This window comes from Lepidochelys kempii, chromosome 8 (assembly GCF_965140285.1).
Source record: "Lepidochelys kempii isolate rLepKem1 chromosome 8, rLepKem1.hap1, whole genome shotgun sequence".
NCBI classification, from domain to species: domain Eukaryota; kingdom Metazoa; phylum Chordata; order Testudines; family Cheloniidae; genus Lepidochelys; species Lepidochelys kempii.
Window position 1 is genome coordinate 104,899,059 of NC_136387.1, and position 18,420 is coordinate 104,917,478.

Below are 18,420 nucleotides of genomic sequence, written 5' to 3' on the forward strand. Positions count from 1 at the left end.
CATTTGTAATGTGCTTTGAGATCCTCCTCTGGAAGGTGCTGGATAAGTGAGTATTAGTCATGATGCTATTGGTCCAGCGATCTGAGCACAAGATTTAGTGCCAGGATCTCATTCGTTCTAATCCAGCTTCTGACGTGGCCTTGAGCCAGATACTTATGGCCAGGTTTTTCAGAGGCAGAGCATCTTCAGCTCCCTTTGACTTTAGTGGGGTCTCGGGATGCTCTCCACCTCTGACAGACCAGGAGTCACTGTGTCTAATCCTCCAGCGGTAAAGAGGAGATGATACTTCTCTGCTGCGTAAGGGTATTGTGAGGATGAACATGCGTAAAGTGCTGTGAAGATGGAAAGTCCAGTATAAGGGTAAGTAGGATCAAAACTGGTCTGAATCCCTGTGTAGAGCAAAGTTAGCGTTTAAGCAAAAAATGGTGGCAACTCTCTTCTCGCTCTGAACCACACCGCTGGGGTGTAGCTGGCATGAGAGCCATTCGTAGCATTTCTTCCTCCAGAGTAGGAAGAGCCCGAAGACCCTGTACGAGGGCAATTCGTTTGTTGGTATAGTCAGCAGATAGCAGCCAAAATCGTGTTGATTCCAAGTCTTGTAAAAACACAGATGCTGTTTTTTAGTTAGTGTCTATATTTTAAAGTTTGGAGTGGGGAAATAGTCTTTTAAAAAATCCTCTCTATATATATACTAACAAATTACCTTGATCTGACAAAGCAACACATGCTTACTAAATGTAGGTGTGTGATTAGCTATCCAAAGATTCATGAATGAATTAGCTCTAATGCCAAAACTTAAATACCACATATCTTCATCCTTGGAGATGACACAGACACGCTTCCTGGAGGATAGAGAAAGGTCCATAATGCTATGACAAACCCTAAATCAGTCGATGTCTCCCACTGCACCATGATTCAAAACAGGGCTCAAAGAACTTAAGATAAATCATCAGTCCCCTCAGATGACTCGTAGTCTAAAGGGCCCAGTAGAAAATGTTAGTGTTCTAAGGCTCCTGTTGTCCAGGTTTTAGCTTGTGAACGGATCAGTATTGCAAACTTTTATTAGTACGCAATGCACTCTGGATGCCACCAATAAAGCCCAGCAGTAATGCAGTTATACGGAAAGTGCATCTTGAGCAACAAGGCCTAAGGCAAGGAACGCAGGAAGTTCTGCAGCCTCCATCTGAAGGGGTTACGTGTCCCAGAGAGCGAGTATACCAGGGTCGTCCAACGGCTGAAGCTGGAAGCAATCTGAAGTAGGCCTAGTCTGTTTTTTCCCTTGCCTTCCCCTGCCCTTCCTTGCCCAGACCTGTGCTAGCCCAGGACAATCTCTCTGTATTCTTGAAGCTGGGTGAAAATTTGTAGATTTATTTTTAACTCACCCACCTCTCTGGGGAGTTAATTCAGTTTCCCTGAAAGTTCCAACATATGGCTACACTTTAAATGGTACTTTTAAGACGTATTCCCTAATCCTCCCTGTCATTCCTGGTTTTGTCTGACTGAAACCCTCTGGGTGCCAAGATTTAGTCCTCCTCATGGTCAGAGGAGGCTTTCAGCATGTCGGCTCTTCAGCCCGAATCAGTCTGAGGTTACTTTGTCTTGGAGAAGGGGCTGTCTTCCCTGAAATCCCACCTTTCTGTGACGAGAGAACCTTCAAACGTCAGATCAGTGTTAAATCTTCCCTACCTGGCTCCACTCACAGAAGAGGCTGCTTTTTGTAGAGTTGCGTGTATCGATCAGGTCGCCCTGGGTGGCCAGCCCCTGTGATTCACCCTCACTAATGGGCTTCGGTCTGAGCTGTAAACCCTTCAGCGCTGTGAGTCATGCGGGAGCAGCATCGTCTAGTGATTAGTGCAAGCAGCTGGGAATTAGGTGCATTCTGACTTGCTGGGTGAGCGTAGGCCCGTCACGTAACCTTGGGGAAGTTTCACTCTTGTGCCCCATTTATAAAATAGGGATGATAATGTTCACATGCCTCCCCGAGTTCCTCAGCGCATTCGGCGCAGTCAGCGTGGAGCGTCGTGTGCAGCCAGCGGTGTCTGGCAGTCCATTTGGGTGTGTTAGTATTAGGGCTTGATGTTCCTGTTACTGTAAGGGACCTGCGGTGGTTAATTTCCACATGGGGCTTAGATCTGCTCTGTGGTATGTAGTTATACTGATCTGCTTCTTTACCTGTTGTTATCCGAGATTCTAGTCAGAAGTATTGTTACTAACAAATACTAAAATGTATGTATTTGTTATTAACAATACTTCTGACTAGAATCTGGGATAATAATAGGTAAAGAAGCAGATCAATGTAACTACATACCACAGTTTTTATAATAATCAAATCCCCTCCCTAGCGGGATAGATGGGATCTCCAGCAGTCCAGGGAAGTAGCTTAACAATGACGAGCCTTGGCACGGTGAGGTTCCATCGAACCGGGGCTGCCGAAGGTGCCCCCATATCATCCCTATCAGTCACTGTCGGTCTGTTTCACTACGTCAGGCGTGGGCTTGAATGGAACCTTGCGAAGAGTCGGAGGTTCATAATGAAAGTGTTTCACCCTCTTAACCCGTCGTGTTCTTAGTCGTCTCTGGCAGTTTTAATAAGGTGACCACAGAGACTTTCATTATGAGCATTTTCCCCCCGGGGGAGTCTCGTGGGCTTGTAGTAAAGGTCAATGTGACCCCCAACGTGGCAGAAAATGGTGGGCTTGCTGTCATTAACGCTGCAGATCAAACTAGGTTTCTTGTCCTTTTTCCTTGGCAGTCTGCCTCGGGCAGTAATGGCCCTTACACAGCCGGCAGCAGCCAGGGAGAGCTGCTAAAGGGGCAGACCAAACTGGTTGTGGCCATTTCTGCTGCGGTACAAACTAAAGCTACTGGAAGTCTTCCTCTCCCCTTCAGCCCCCATGCCCACTGCTTTCCGTGTTGGGAGGGTTTCTTATCACTCTGGCAAGCTGCCTGCCCTCTTCCTCCCCATCTGGGTGAGCTGATGGACCGATTCCCAGCTCCTGAGAGCTCATGGAACTTGAATTTGTGCTTTTCACAGAGGGGACGATGGTTTTGGTTGGCGCTGTACAGAACACGAGATCATGGTTCTGCCCCAAGGCAGTCTGAGATGACAGAGGTAGGTAACAAGAAAGCAGATGCAGGAGGGAGAGCCGTTTTGTTTTGGACGGGGGGCGGGGTTCTCTAGCAGTGGTTCCTCAAGTGGAGGGATATAGCTGGTGCCACACGAGAGAAGTGTGTCTTTGAGGAGGTAACGGAGGGGGAAGGATTAGGAGAAACTTTATACTGGGCTGGGGAAGTGTGTTCCAAGTGAAAGGGGATTGCGGGAGAAGGCTGTGAAGCGTCAGGATTCATTCTCAGAGTAAAGGGGCTCAGGGACACAATAGTAGGACATGGAGGCCAGAGGGCTCGGAATAGTAGCCGTGGAACTCTGGCAACACTGGTCAGTTTTCACTACTGCAGCAAGATGAAGATGTGAGCAGCAGCAGAAGCATTGGCTGCCAGTCAGGCTGCAGACTCAGGAAGGCAGCTCTGCATGAGTTTGTTTGGTTCACGTTTGGATGCTAGCTCTGAAAAAGATTTGAGCGTCATCGTGGCTCATCCGCTGAACATGAGCACCCAGTGTCACGCTGTGACCAAAAGAGCTAATGCCATCCTGGGATGCATAAACAGGGGAATCTTGAGTAGGAGTGGAGAGGTTATTTTACCTGTCTCCATGGCACTGGTGCGACTGCTGCTGGAATCCTGTGTCTGGTTCTGGTGCCCATAGTTCATGAAGGATGTTGATAAATGGAGTAGGGTCAGAGAAGAGCCTGGAGAATGATCAAAGGACTAGAAAATCTGCCTTCTAGCAATAGACGCAAAGAGCTCAATCTACTAGCTTCACAAAGAGAAAGGTAAGGGGAGACTTGATAATAGTCTCTAAGTACTTACATGGTGAACAAATATTTAATAACAGGCTCTTCAGTGTAGCCGGGAAAGGTCTAACACCGACCCAATGGCTGGAAGTTGAAGCTAGACAAATTCAGTCTGGAAATAAGGCATCGGTTTTTAATGATGAGAGTAATTAACCGTTGGAACAATTTACCAAGGATCAAGGTGGATTCTCCATCCATGACGATTTTTCAGTCAAGACTGGATGCTTTTCTAAAAGCTCTGCTCTAGGAATTATTGTGGGGCAATTTTCTGGCCTGTGTTATACAGGGAGTCAGACTAGATCATCACCGTGGTCCCTGCTGGCCTTGGAATCTACGTATCTATAAGCACCTCAGTGTATTTAGACTGAAAGAGCAGGTCTGGTTCTTCAAGCCCTGCCAGAAAGTTGGGGTTTGGATCAGCACTTGTTAGTCGGGGGGAAAAATAGGGGAGGAGCTCGATGGCATAAACAGATCTTTCTCATTCCAGCTTCCCCCCTCGCAGCTCTGACCACATCAGCCCTTGGTCAGATCCCTTCCATTGCCTTTTGCATGAAGCTTAAGCTTCTCATCCTGACCTTCAAGCCTCTGTCCCATGTCACTAGTCTTCGGGCTAGAAGGCAGAGGGCGAATGTTTCAAGCCACACCTGGTGTTGGTCTAGTTGGCAACATTGCCCCTGCAGAGCCAGGCCCTAGGAGAGGGGCGGTATGGGGCACGCCTCTCCCTGGAGCATTCCATTTACACATATCTGTCTCTCGAGGGGTCTGTCAGTTCGGCTCTGGGTTAGCCTGTGGGGTGGTGAAACCCTCCCTCTTCCTTCAGTTAATGGATGTAGCGTGTTCCTAGTCATGTAGCTAAGCGATGGCATCTGCAGTGGTGGGATGCAGTTCTTGTAGCCCACCCTGAGCCTAGTCCGCAGGCATTCATCCACAATGCGTGTCATCGTCTGTGTCAAGCCGCAGCTGCACCAAGGGCTGTCACGAAGGCCCCAGAGACACTAGTTGGCTGCACAGAGACCTTGCCTGGTCCAGAACCTGTTCAACAGGGGCCGTGGGCAATGGGGCAGGTCAAAACCAGGTGGGCAGATTTTGAGGCCAGCGGCGAGGGACTGACTGGGGATAACAGATCCATTCCTCTCGCCAGAGCATTTTCCGCCCTAACATCCTGGCATGGCGGATGAGACCATAATGGGCAACGTGACGGCAAACGTGCAGCTGGTGGTTTAAAAAGGTCACTGTGCAGCCGCAGGCTTGGATGGGCGCGTATGTTCTCCAGTAGCTTGCCAGTGGCGACCTCTCGCCTGATGTGAGGTGGAGCCATATTGCTCAGAACTGGGAGCCATGGGAGTGGAGTCGGACGCAGGGTGCTGGAGATGATGTGCATGGTGGCACGTAACTGCGTGCATGAGCTGTGTGGGTTTGGGGGCAGTTACCCATCCTGTTTAAACATGGTTCCAGCTAACACAGCTAGAGCAGCTGCACCATCAATTATTTTGCTATTTCTGGTAGGAGGGGAGCTTCCCAGACTACTGCTATGACCTGATTCAGTTTCAGTTACCGTATTCGATTTGTATGCTGGGTCACTTGTCTAAATCCTCAGACTTCCTTAGCAAACCTCATATGATCTCCTTTAGTTTAAAAAGAGAGAGAGGAGGTTTGAGAGACCCATCAAAAGACACGACCCTTCATGTCTTCACTTCTCTGCTATTTTTATCTCTAGTTATAGGTCATTTGCTTTCCTGGTGCCTGTTCTTCCCCTGGAGTTTTTGTCTGGGTGGCTTTCGTTCGCTTCTGTTTTCTCTCCAAACGTCAGAGAAACAGCCCAGCGGCTTTCCGTAAGGCCCCATGTGCAATCCTAAGACATTCCTCAGGGGCTTTGCGGCTGGCTTTGAGATCTGCTTCAGGATTTCTTCCTGAGCTGTCAGGTCCTAGGGCAAGGGCCTCAAGACACTTTTGACCTCCCACAAAGCTTCCAGTCAGTCCGTGGGAGGCTGGCTGGGAAGCCCCGAAGCAGAAGTCCTGAGCACCCGAGGTAGAAGCCGAGACTCAGACTATGTCTCAGTGCAGATCTACCAGCAGCAGCCTTGTGGTTCTGTTTGGCTCCTCATGGCTGGAGAAGGTGCTGCCTTCCTAGCCTTTGTTTGTTTTTGCTCCATTTCCAGCTTTTTTTTTAAAAAAAAAAATCTTTTCCTTCTCTTTTTACCCAGTTTTTTTTATTTGCCTCTTCCCCCTCCATCCCCTTTTTTTTATTACTTGCCTATTAAATCTCTCCCATCCCAAGTACCGATGTGGCCCAGGGCATCTCTCCCACACAGGCACAGCCAGATGCCAATCTCATTCAAACAGCAGCTCCGTCTCCTTATGATGTGCCATAACTGTTTAGTTGCAAGCTTGTGACTTTTGCAAAGAGAAGGAAGGAGGGGAAGGGCTGAGGTCTGCTGCAGTCCTTTGCATTCTGCAAAACACTCTGACCAGGCAGCTGGAGCAACAGGGGCCGCAGCATGTGGCTTTGAGATACTACAACGATGAGGAATGTTTAAATCCCTAGACAAATACATTTGAAAGCAGGGAGTTGGGAGAGGAAACCAGCCTGGAAACCCAGTGGATCATCAGATGTTCCAGAAGCGACGACAGTGAGCCCCAGGACAGCATGATCTCTGATCCATACCTAGATCTACTCTCTGAACCTCCATGATACCATGTTTTCTGCTTTATGCCCTTTATTCCTCCCCTGCCCGTTCCTCTCCTGGCCCAAGCAACCCCTTTCTCACGTTTCTTTTTGTGACAGCTTCTGCATTTGGTTAACTTCTGCATTTGGTTAGTGAACATGCTTCCTGGGCAGGCACATTGCTGTGGAACTAGGCAGGGGTTATCCGCCTTTCTTTCACACCTCTGACCCTCTTTGGGTGAAGGACTCCCTGCCACCTGCAGCCAGTCAGAGAGCATTGCGGGTGGCAGGCACAACCTCAGAGGAACGCCTTAAGAATCACATTAGGAAGCACCCATTGGAGAACTTGGCCATGCTCAAGCACTTGGGGTATCGAGACGAGGGCCCTGTGGCCATTGGAGATGAGCCAGGAAATGTTGGAATATTCACTGGCGCTCTGCTTTTCTCCCGTCCACCTGCCATGTGAATGACTCTCTTCCCTGTAATCATGTGAACAGAGCTAGGTTCCAGCTGTGCTCCACAGCCAAACACCGTGGAAATTTGGCCACTTATGTTCCGAGGCGGAATTGGGTTTTCTTTATATTTGGCAACTGATTTCTTAGCCATTTATTTCATCTTCTCTTTAACCAGTTTGAAAGGTTTGATTCTCTAGTTTAGCTTTGTTTCCCATAAAGAGACCTCTGTACGTGGAGGGAAATTCTTAAGCGTTGAGACTGGAGGAATGGATGGGACTGTTCGGCTGGCACTAAGTGGACCAATTTCATGTGCAACTGTACTTCCGAAATCTGTGTGATGGGTTTGCACCCTTTCCATGTGTGGTGGTGGTTCCTTAAATCTTGATCTTGTAGGAAATCTGTCAAGCGTATCTGAAAACAGGGTTTTTAGAACAGGAATTTTGCTATAGTATCTAAGCAGCATTTTAAGCAGACTCGAGACCTACTTTCCATGCTGTTCCCTGCTAACTTGGAGGCCGGACACAAAACCACCCTTCAGTTTTACTTATGTCACCACATTCTACTGGCTAGGTTACCGCAGTGTTAAAATTGGCAATATACAATTGAGTGTTTCTATCATTAATATTTAAACATCTCACAAATCCCGTTATTTACTCTTAAATGTTTGTCTATTTCCCCAGTGTAATTGGTAAGACGTTATCTGCTCTTCCGGGTCGTCTGTGTAGGAGTCTGATATTACAAACATCCTCTATGAATCTTTTATATTAATGCAAAATAAATTCACAAGTAATAACTAGATATTTGTTTTGAAGTGCAGGAAGTATGTTACTATTCAACCGAAATCTAAAAATTGGATGTGAAAACTGGGTGACTCGTTATGGTGAAGGGGGACAACGTTACATACAAAATACACTCACCTGCTTCTTTCTTGCCATCAGGTTTTTGTTTACTTGTAGCAGTGACCATTATAACCGATCGCCGGATGGAAATCATGGCCGTGCTATTCGTGACCCCCGGATCATTCCAGTTTTGCATATTTTTAAACAATCCTCTTGTTCTTTACTCTTGGGTTTAAACTTTTTCAGAGGCGCTGAGTGTCCACAGCTCCCAGCGATGTCACTTACCACTCATCACCATACCTCGCACATCTATACAGCCCTTTGATGTAAAGAGCCATATCAGAACTATGTATTATTATTATTTAAATTTGCAAAGGAGATCAGTATCACCCCCATTTTGCAGGCATTGAAGTGAAGTGACTTGCCCAAGGTCAGCCAGCAAGCCAGTGGCAGAGCCCGGCATGGAACCCAGGTCTCCTGAGTCCCAATCTAATGTCTGTTCCTTTAGTCCACACTGTTTCCCTAGGAACATGGGAATTGTCAGACTAGATCGGACCCAAAGTCCGGGATACTGTCTCCAACAGTGGCCAGTGCCAAATGCTTCAGAGAACAGTATAGGAATGCCACAGTAGGCTGATGTGGGTACTCTGCTCCCTAAGTAGGTCTCTTCCTAATCCCTTGTTTTAGGTCCTGAAGTATGAGTTTTTATATCCTTCAACACTTTTTTTGGTTAGCATTATCTATTGCAACTCTGGATATAATATGAACATCCAATCTGTCTTTGATCTTGCTAAATACTTGGCCTCATTGACTTCCTCTGGCAATGAATTCCACAGTTTAATTGTACATCATATGAAAAAATATTTGCCTTTATCAATTTTAAGTCTGTCACCTTTCCGTTTCCTTGATCGCCCCCTTGTTCTTGTGTTAGGAGACATCGGGTATGTCTACATTGGGATAAAAGCCCTGTGGCTGGCCCGGGTCAGCTGACTTGGGCTCGTGGGGCTAAATGTAAACATTCAGGCTCAAGGTGGGACCATCCACCCTTGCAGGGTCCTAGAGCTTGGGCTCCAGCCTAAGCCCAAACATCTAAACAGCAATTTTTCAGCCCCCGATCCTGAGCCTCGTGAGCCCAAGCCAACTGACCGAGGCTAGCTGCGGATTTTTTAACCCCATGTAGACATACCCGTTAAGAGCAATGAGTGCTCAGAACATTACAAACCAGGTCATGAGAGGAAGGTACGGTCCAGTGGTTAGACATGGGAGACCCAGGTTCAGGTCCGTGCTCTGCCTCAGACTTCTTGGATGACCTTGAGCAAGTCACTTGGTCTCTCTGTGTGTCTGTGAAATGGGATAGCGGCAATTTTCCACCTCTGTCCAGGGGTGGTGTTTGGATTAATACATTGTAGGCGGGAGGTGCTCAGGTACTGTGGTGATGGAGTCCAGAAAAGTGCCTAAGATAGTCAGATTGGTCAGAGGTCCCTGGGGCTCTGGGTAATCACACTAATCTCTCTCTCTCTCTGTTTCATTAGTGTGGAAGAGGAGCTAGCCAGGAACACAGACAAAAGATTTTTAAACTCCAGCCAAAAGGGTCTCAGTCCCTTGGGCCTATTCCTTCAACCAAAGTTGTAGGGTTGGGCCATTGGTGTCGGTGGAATCAGGATCAGCCTTTTGTCTCCAGTTTAACATCAGGAGCACCACATGGATGCCTTTGGACTTAACCAGTGTCTGTTCATTTCCTTCCTGCTGTTTTAAATTCTGCCCCAATGATTTTGTCCCATTGATTATAAATTATGCTGCTTAGGAAATAGCAATCAGTGTCTTCCTTTGGTAAGGTACAGTGTATTCCTAGGGCTTGGCTGGAAAGTCCCGCACACATTGATTGCTAGCAAGAATTAAAGGAGGTTTTTAAAAGGGTGTATAAAAGACAAGTAATTACATCTATAAGTAGGGGTATAAGTAGGGGCATAGCGAGCAGATCGAGGGACGTGATCGTTCCCCTCTATTCGACATTGGTGAGGCCTCATCTGGAGTACTGTGTCCAGTTTTGGGCCCCACACTTCAAGAAGGATGTGGATAAATTGGAGAGAGTCCAGCGAAGGGCAACAAAAATGATTAGGGGACTGGAACACATGAGTTATGAGGAGAGGCTGAGGGAGCTGGGATTGTTTAGCCTGCAGAAGAGAAGAATGAGGGGGGATTTGATAGCTGCTTTCAACTACCTGAAAGGGGGTTCCAAAGAGGATGGCTCTAGACTGTTCTCAATGGTAGCAGATGACAGAACGAGGAGTAATGGTCTCAAGTTGCAGTGGGGGAGGTTTAGATTGGATATTAGGAAAAACTTTTTCACTAAGAGGGTGGTGAAACACTGGAACGCGTTACCTAGGGAGGTGGTAGAATCTCCTTCCTTAGAGGTTTTTAAGGTCAGGCTTGACAAAGCCCTGGCTGGGATGATTTAACTGGGAATTGGTCCTGCTTTGAGCAGGGGGTTGGACTAGATGAACTTCTGGGGTCCCTTCCAACCCTGATATTCTATGATTCTATGATCTTATTGGGTCAAATGTGTTCGGTATCTCATCCGACAGGTGGCAGAGTGGCTTAGTTTTGTTGCCATCTCCTCAGACGCAGTTATCGGGCTCCACCAGAAGTATTAGAATTGGACTTTAGAGGGGTTGTTTTCGATCCGTTGACGTAGCAACATGGATTGTAACTCTCTGTGGCCCAGCTACGGCCAGCCTGTCGGGACAGTAGAGATGTGCTTTCCTGGCCCCATTCCTGCAGAGCGGAGAATATGTCATACAGCTTTAATTGGAAACATTTTAGCCATTGCTTTCCCTCTGCTGCCCGTGCGGTGTCCTGCTGTTCCAACGCTGACCTCCTTGCTCACTCCAGAGTGATGATAAGCACGAGAGCAGTAGGGTAAAGTTCAGCGGAGCATGCTCCAGGCACACTGATTTTTTATTGTCACCATTTTTCGCTGAGGAATTTCTATTGAGCCCTTTTGCTCTACGGAACCAAAACAGTCTCGCCCAGGGAGTCGGAGTGTTTTGTTATCTAATGTCAAGCATCCAGATGCAGAGATGCTGATAATTTTTACAAAGTAGCGGCATTGTTCGGCTGCTCACAAAGCTGCCTTTGAAGAATATGAAAGGTTTTAAAATACTCTATATTTTTGGTTAGTGCAAATCGACAGCAGCACCGAGATGCAAAATGTTTTTTAATTTATCAGGAGGGCTGCACAGCTGAGTGCTTCGGAATAAATATTGCTTTGTGCTCGACAGACACAAACTGTGTTTTATCTAGTGGCTTGTGAGGAAAAAAAAATCCTGTCAACTGGGTTTTTCATCTCTAAGCTTGGCTCCTTTTGACTTTGCAAGGAATGTCTTGGAAGCTGCCGTATTCGGGTATCTTCCATGCAGACTGTGCTAGGCATATCGGCTAGGCTGCCAGCTGCTGTTCGACACCAGCTCACTGCCTGTAGCCTAGTTAGTGTGAGCCTACGTCACTACCGGGCAAACTAGTTGAAACAATAGTAAAGAATAAAATTGTCAGACACATAGAAGAACATAAATTGTTGGGCAAAAGTCAACATGGTTTCTGTAAAGGGAGATTGAGTCTTACTAATCGATTAGGGTTTTTTTAAGGGGGTCAACAAACCTTTAGACAAGGGGGATCCAGTGGACATAGTGTACTTAGATTTCCAGAAAGCCTTCGTTGACAAGGTCCCTCACCAAAGGCTCTTATGTAAATTAAGTTGTCATGGGATAAGAGGGAAGATCCTTTCATGGATTGAGAACTGGTTAAAAGACAGGGTACAAAGGGTAGGAATAAATGGTAAATTTTCAGAATGGAGAGGGTAACTAGTGGTGTTCCTCCAGGGTCAGTCCTAAGACCAGTCCTATTCAACTTATTCATAAATGATCTGGAGAAAGGGGTGAACAGTGAGGTGGCAAAGTTTGCAGACGATACTAAACTGCTCAAGATAGTTATTTACTCGTTCCCATAATGTAAGAATTAGGGGCCACTAAATGAAATTAATGGGTAGCAGGTTTAAAACAAATCAAAGGAAGTTCTTCTTCACACAGTGCATAGTCAACCTGTGGAACTTCTTGCCTGAGGAGGTTGTGAAGGCTAGGACTATAACAGGGTTTAAAAGACAACTGGATAAATTCATGGAGTTTAAGTCCATTAATGGCTATTAGCCAGGATGGGTAAGGAATGGTGTCCCTAGCCTCTGTTTGTCAGAGGGTGGAGATGGATGGCAGGAGAGAGATCGCTTGATCATTATCTGTTAGGTTCACTCCCTCTGGGGCACCTGGCATTGGCCACTGTCGGTAGACAGGATACTGGGCTGGATGGACCTTTGGTTTGACCCAGTAAGGGCAGTCTTATGTCCTTAAGGGACATTCATTGATTGTGGGTATGAATGTACCAAAACAGATAGAAGAATTTGAAATACAAAAAGGAGAACGAGAGAGGTGTGAAGGGAAAACCAGATCCTTCTCTTTCTTTCTCTAAGATGCTACTATTTTTCCCTTTGAAATAACCTGATTCAGCTGTAAGAAAATATGGCTCGACCCCCGCAAACCTCGCTCACACAAGCAGATCTGCTAAAGTCATTGGGGCCACGCGTGAGAGTGAGGACTGCTTGTCTGAGGAAGGTTTGCAACAATCGGGGCAAACAGAAATCTACAAACACTAGGAAGAGCCAGAGGAAAACCTCAGTTGTCTGCTGTAGTGACATTGTCCGCATTCTCTTTGTATTTAAAAGAAACCAGACTCACTCCTTATCTTGTCTTTAACCTTGCTTGGCAGAGGAGCATGGGGGGCAAGTTGCGTTCATTTTATCCCTTTCCACCACCGGTTTGGTTTGTTATCTTGGGCCCTGATCCTGCCAGTGGATCCACACAGAACGCCTCCTGGCCCAGGACTCACTTGAATATAATTGCAAAATGAGGGCGTTGAAGTGTGAATTAAACCCTAAGATGGCTAACCCCGAACATTCCCAAATCCTTTGACTTCTCCCATGGGGTCTCTTCTCACCTTTCACTCACTTTGAACAACATAAATTTGATGCACTGGGGAGTTCACTTCCACTCCTAGTCGGTGATCTATTTGCATCCCCTGGCCTAGGTTGGTGACAGAAAAGGCTATCACAAGCATTCGCTGACAACTACAAAACGAATCATGAAAAGCTCTTGGTGGTGGTAGGCCTGTAGGGGGCTTGATGCTCGCTTCTCTCTCTTTGTTAACGAACGCCACGTTTTAGGCCTCACGCCGGCAGGCAGCGTCTCCTGTAAGTCGTTGCACCTCTTCCACGGGGGAAGCGTGCGAGGGGAGATCGCCCAGGTCTAGCATCTGCAGCTGTAAACGTGATCGCCTCCCTTTCCACAGGTGCACCGGACCCCACCGCTGGGGCCAGCATCAACGATGAAAACTGCTGGCATTTGGACGAGGAGCAAGTGCGAGAACAAGTGAAGCTGTTCCTGTCTCAGGGAGGGTACTACGGCTCTGGGAAGCAGCTCAACTCCATGTTCGCCAAGGTGAGCTGTGGGTTACTCTGTTCCTTGTGAAATTCTCTGATGCTTGTCCCCACGTGAGGCTTCTCCACCTCCACCCTGCAGGCAGCCGGCTTCCCGCTGTGCCTCACCCTGCACTCAGCTGGGAATCGTTGCGCGGGGGGTTGGACTTTCAAAGGCACAGCTCCCTTCTACAGATTGACCCTCTATTGACACAGCATGTTGCCGTCCAGCGTCACCCTGTACTGTCCGTCCCACGCCATGATCTCCGCACTAGGCTGCCCGGCTCAATGAGGTGGCTTCCTCCTTGCTCCCAGGCCCCTGCCAGCGCGGGATGTGGGAGGGCTGCCAAGCTGTGCGTCCAGGAGCAACACAAGTGAGCGCTTGTGGATGGTTGTGTGTGCTTGCAAAGGCAGGTTGCCCTGTTAGCTCAGCTCCCATCATTCAGTGTCGCCTCAAGCTCTTTAATGAGTCAGATCCTAATAAAACAGCAGTTCTGTAGCCTGGGATGGACGTGCCAGCTCAGACGGTTCTGAGGGCTGGGCTTGTCCGAGCCCTTCGAAAGAATCTTGGTAAGTTACTGTCCCTCTAATAGCCTGGATGGGCGACCCCGAGTTGCCTAGAGCAGTGGGTCTCAATCAGGGGTACGCGGACTCCTGGGGGTGCACAGATCAACTCATCTAGATACTTGCCTAGTTTTACAACAGGCCTAATAAAAAGCACTAGCGAAGTCCGTACAAACTACAATTTCATACAGACACTGATTTGTTTATACTGCTCCATAGACTACACACTGAAATGTAAGTACAATATTTCTATTCCAATTGATTTATAGTATAATTATATTGTAAAAATGAGGAAGTCAGCAGTTTTTCAGGAACAGTGTATTGTGACACTTCTGTATTTTTATGTTGGATTTTGTAAGCAAGTCATTTTTAAGCGAGGCGAAACTTCAGGTTCACAAGACATCAGGCTTCTGAAAGGGGGACGTGGTCTGGAAAGGTTGAGAGCCACTGGCCTAGAGGTAGCTAAGCATCCTGCTATGCTGCTGGCTAATGTGATCCGGTTGAGATGGAGCGTGTCTACGAAGAGCCTGGACGTGTTTTTAAAAACCTTCTCCTCTCCAGCTTCCCCCTCCCATCTCTAATTTTAGGATTTCTCTTGACCTCTTCCTCCCTCCCCGCTTCAGGTCCGTGAGATGCTGCGCATGAGAGATTCCAATGGAGCCAGGATGCTGACGTTAATAACAGAGCAGTTCATGGCAGATCCCCGGCTCTCCCTCTGGAGGCAGCAGGGAACGGGCATGACGGACAAATGCAGGCAGCTCTGGGATGAGCTGGGTAAGTTTCCCATCTTGCAAGGAAGAGCAGGGCTGCCAGTTTGTCAGATCACTTGTGCTGGGAAGGGCAGGAAAGAGCTCATCTTAGCAGAGCAGCCTGAAAGACCATAAGTACCCAGCACTTTGACTCTGCACAGCTGGCTCCCACAGCTGCAGAAGTCTAGACAGGTGCATAGGCAGTAGGGGGAAGGGTCAGTTTCGTAGCAATCGAGCAGATTGATATTAATTTCTTTTTCCTTCTGATTTAGCTTCTCAGCTTCAGAAATAACCAACCAGCCCACCCCTTCTCTACCCGGGAGATGGAAGCGGTGTGCGCACAGATGGACTGCTAGGCTGCAGGTCACTGTGTTGACAGCAGCTTGGCTAAATGTCCGCCGAGGGAAGTCAGTGAGCTGCAAGTCCTAGAGGCTGCTGTGGGAACAACTTGGCTTGTGGCTTAGCAGTGGGAGTAGGGAAGGAAGTTTGGCTGGCTGGCTAGAAATCTCTGAGTAGACTTTGATTTGGGGCTGGCAGCTTTGGCAGGGGGTGTCATGTCCCTCTCCCTCTAGCCGTCTGCCTGTTGGATCTCTTTGCTTAGCCTTTGGCAGAGAAACCCATTCAAAGGTTCACGCGGTGGCTGAGGTCAAAGGAGCTTTGGGGGGGTCCACTCCATTTGTTGCCATGGGCTGGAAATAGTGTTACTCACTAACTCTAATCTGCAAGGAGAGAGGAGGCTTCCTCAGCTTTGTCCAGGGGAGCAAAACTTTTACCCATGACAGGCAGTGGGGACAGATCACCAGTGGGTGCGGGAGGGAGTGACGTGGGGTTAACCAGGGTGACTCGCTGCCAGCTGCTCACAGCAGGAGGGAGCCTCGTCTGTGTTCACGGGGGTGGGAGGGATTGTCCCCAAGCTGCGGGCTACACATGTGCTCCGCTCCGGGGGCTGTTGCAAGCCCCCGCCCTTTCCCACAGCAAGCGAGCTGTTTACACCCCTGACTTTGTTACACTCGAGTGCCCAGTCCCTTGTCTTTTGGACAGCTGCAGATCCGTGGAAGCAGAGCACTCCCATTTACCAGCTTCTCTCTCCTTAGCACCAGGCACTTAGACGGGTCCACACGAAAACCAAATCGCAGTTTGTTTAACAAAGCTTGAGTTCCAGATCCAAATAAAAGCAAGTGGAAGGAATTGGTTACAAGTGAAGGAAAAACCTAAGTTGCACTCTAGAGCCTGTACAAGTTACTTTCCTATCTGATAAAGTATTTGTCCCCCGTGATCAGTCCTCCCAGGGCTGGTCAGTCACAGAGGCGACATTCTGCTGGAGGTGAAGCAGGCGGTTGTGATTCATCCCAGGCACCTTGGATAACCTTGACAAGCATCACCAAGGGTAACAAAGGTGGCACCTGTCTTTTCAAAGAGGTGCTGCCGTGATCCTGGCAGATCAACTGGCCTGAAGCAGTGATTGAAGTGGAAGAAGACACCCAGCCGAATGTGATGTACTGGGGACAAACAGCCCGATTTCCGGGAAGGAAAACCCTGCTGCTCTGATTGAGAATTCTGACCATGTCAGCAAAAGAGGGGGTAAAAGAGAATCTGCCGGCAGCTATTAGGCTTTTCAAAGGGTCTTTAACGTAGGCCAGCATGGAGCTTCGTGAGGAAACTTAACTAGTTACAAGGTGAAGTGTGAAGTTCTCTGGGGATTCCTCGGATGATTAGTGGTGAAGCAGCAACTGAGATCAGGGTCCTATTGTGGAAGGTGCTGCCCAAGCACAAAGTTCCCGCCCTCAAGAGCTGTCAAGCTAACTAGGCAAGACACCCCTCAGGGTGGGAGAGGTAGGGGTGGCAGAGGGTACATCTGCACTGCACAGAAAAACCGGGGCACCGGGTCTCAGAGCCCAGGACAATTGACATGGCTCGAGGGGCTGGGGCTGCTGGGCTAAAATTAGCAAGGTAGACATCCCCGCCTGGGCTCTGAACCCTGGCGAGGAGGGAAAGTCTCGGAGTCTGGGCTCCAGCCCAAGCAGGAACATCTACGCTGCTATTTTTAGTTCCACAGCCCCAGCCCAGGTCAATCGAGACTCGGTGCTGCTGGTTTTTCTTTGCAATGTAGACATACGCACAGGGAGGGGAAGGGTCTTGCCCAGAGTCACCCAGCCAGGTCACTTGGCCAGGAATTGGTCTCCTGAGTCCTAGTTGAGTGTCCAAGCCACCGGACTGCAGCTTTGTAGACTAGTGAAGAGTCAGAAAATAGAGTTGAACTAAACGGTCCATTTTCAGCATGGCAGAGGGCTAGTAGTAGCGGGGTGCCCCAGCATGGTCGGGGGGGCCTGGCAGTGTGGTATTTATTAGTGCTCTGGGAAGGAGGTGAGCACGTTTGCAGATGACACAATGACTGAGGCTAGCCAAAACGAGAGAAGCAGCTGAGGAACATCAGAGAGACCCACCAAGGCTAGATCGGTGCGATAATAGCTGAAATACAATGCCAGCAAATGCAAGGGAATGCACATTGGAAAGAAACGTTTGAATGACTCCTACACATTGCTGGATTCTCACCTGGAAAAATCCAGGCATCTTTGGGGATGGCTCAGTGGGTGCTCAGTGGTCAAAAAGGCATACAACCAGACAGGAAAAAGAAACTTTGGAATCAAACTGAATACAGCAAATATTATAATGGTATTCTATAAATCCATGGTATAGCCTCCCCTGGAATACTGTCTTCAGACAGAGTCACCTTTCAAAAGAAGACAGTGGAAATAGTGGGTGTTCAGAGATTGGTGATGAAAATTATTAGCGATGTGGAGAGACTTCTGTCTGGCTTAGCGAAGGGAGGAATGAGAGGAGACATGATGGAGATGTACCAAATAGTGGATGGTTTGTAAATCGGGCACTGCTCTTTACTCATTCTCCTAATACAAGAGCCAGGGGATATACAGGGAAATCTGAAAGATAACAAATTGTAAGCTGATAAAAGGAAATGTGTATTTGTTTTTATGCAATGCAGTTAATCTGTGGAACCCACTGCTGCAAGATATGATTGAGACCCAGAGTGTAGTGAGATTAAGATTAGGGTTTGCTGTATGTGAGACAGTGGTGAAAACACTTGGGTCCTGTCTATACTTGTGCTTACACCAGTGTTAGCACCAGTGCAATTCTCCCTGTGGTAGAGAATGACACACCTGCAACATAAAGCCATAAGACGTAATAAGGGGGCAGCCCTGTACCTGTCTGATTAAATAAACTGGACTACTCATCACCTGGCTTTGTGGTATGAAAGAGAAAGCAGGCCCTTTAAAAATAATGTTTTTGGACACACTTAATAACGAATAATTATTTGTACAAACCTTGTTTACGACTGGAAAAAGACCAGCCTTAAACTAGATTGTGGATTTATACTGGGTGAAAAGTGAAGGGCTTGGCTGGATTTCGTAGTTTAAATACCCCTCAAAGGCATAATTTTTACTTATATCTAGCTTGCAAACTGAGCCTGATTTAAAGTGGTGGGCTCCGAGCCAGAGGAAAGACCCGATCTGGGGTTAGTCTGAGAGCTGTGTCGCTCTGGAGGGTTTGCAACAATACATTAGTATTTGAGATTAAATCCCCATCATGAGAAATAGCAAACAGCTGAACTGTAGCCTGACTTTAATCTGCCTGGAGATGGGTTTATTCATCCACCCCCCACCCCACCCCGTTTGTTTACAATAGGGCATTTCCCCGGGT

The 18,420-nt window shown here is 47.9% G+C and overlaps 1 protein-coding gene across 3 annotated transcripts in view; it reads left to right on the forward strand.

Moving 5' to 3' along the window:
- ZSWIM5 (zinc finger SWIM-type containing 5) overlaps positions 1-18,420 on the forward strand; it is a 154,329-nt gene that overhangs the window by 109,386 nt on the left and 26,523 nt on the right. For all 3 annotated transcript variants that reach the window (XM_073357896.2, XM_073357901.2, XM_073357902.2), the window contains exons 3-4: positions 13,264-13,412; positions 14,578-14,728. In XM_073357896.2, the coding sequence (XP_073213997.2) occupies positions 13,264-13,412; positions 14,578-14,728 (300 nt within the window). The remainder of the gene's footprint in view (positions 1-13,263; positions 13,413-14,577; positions 14,729-18,420) is intronic.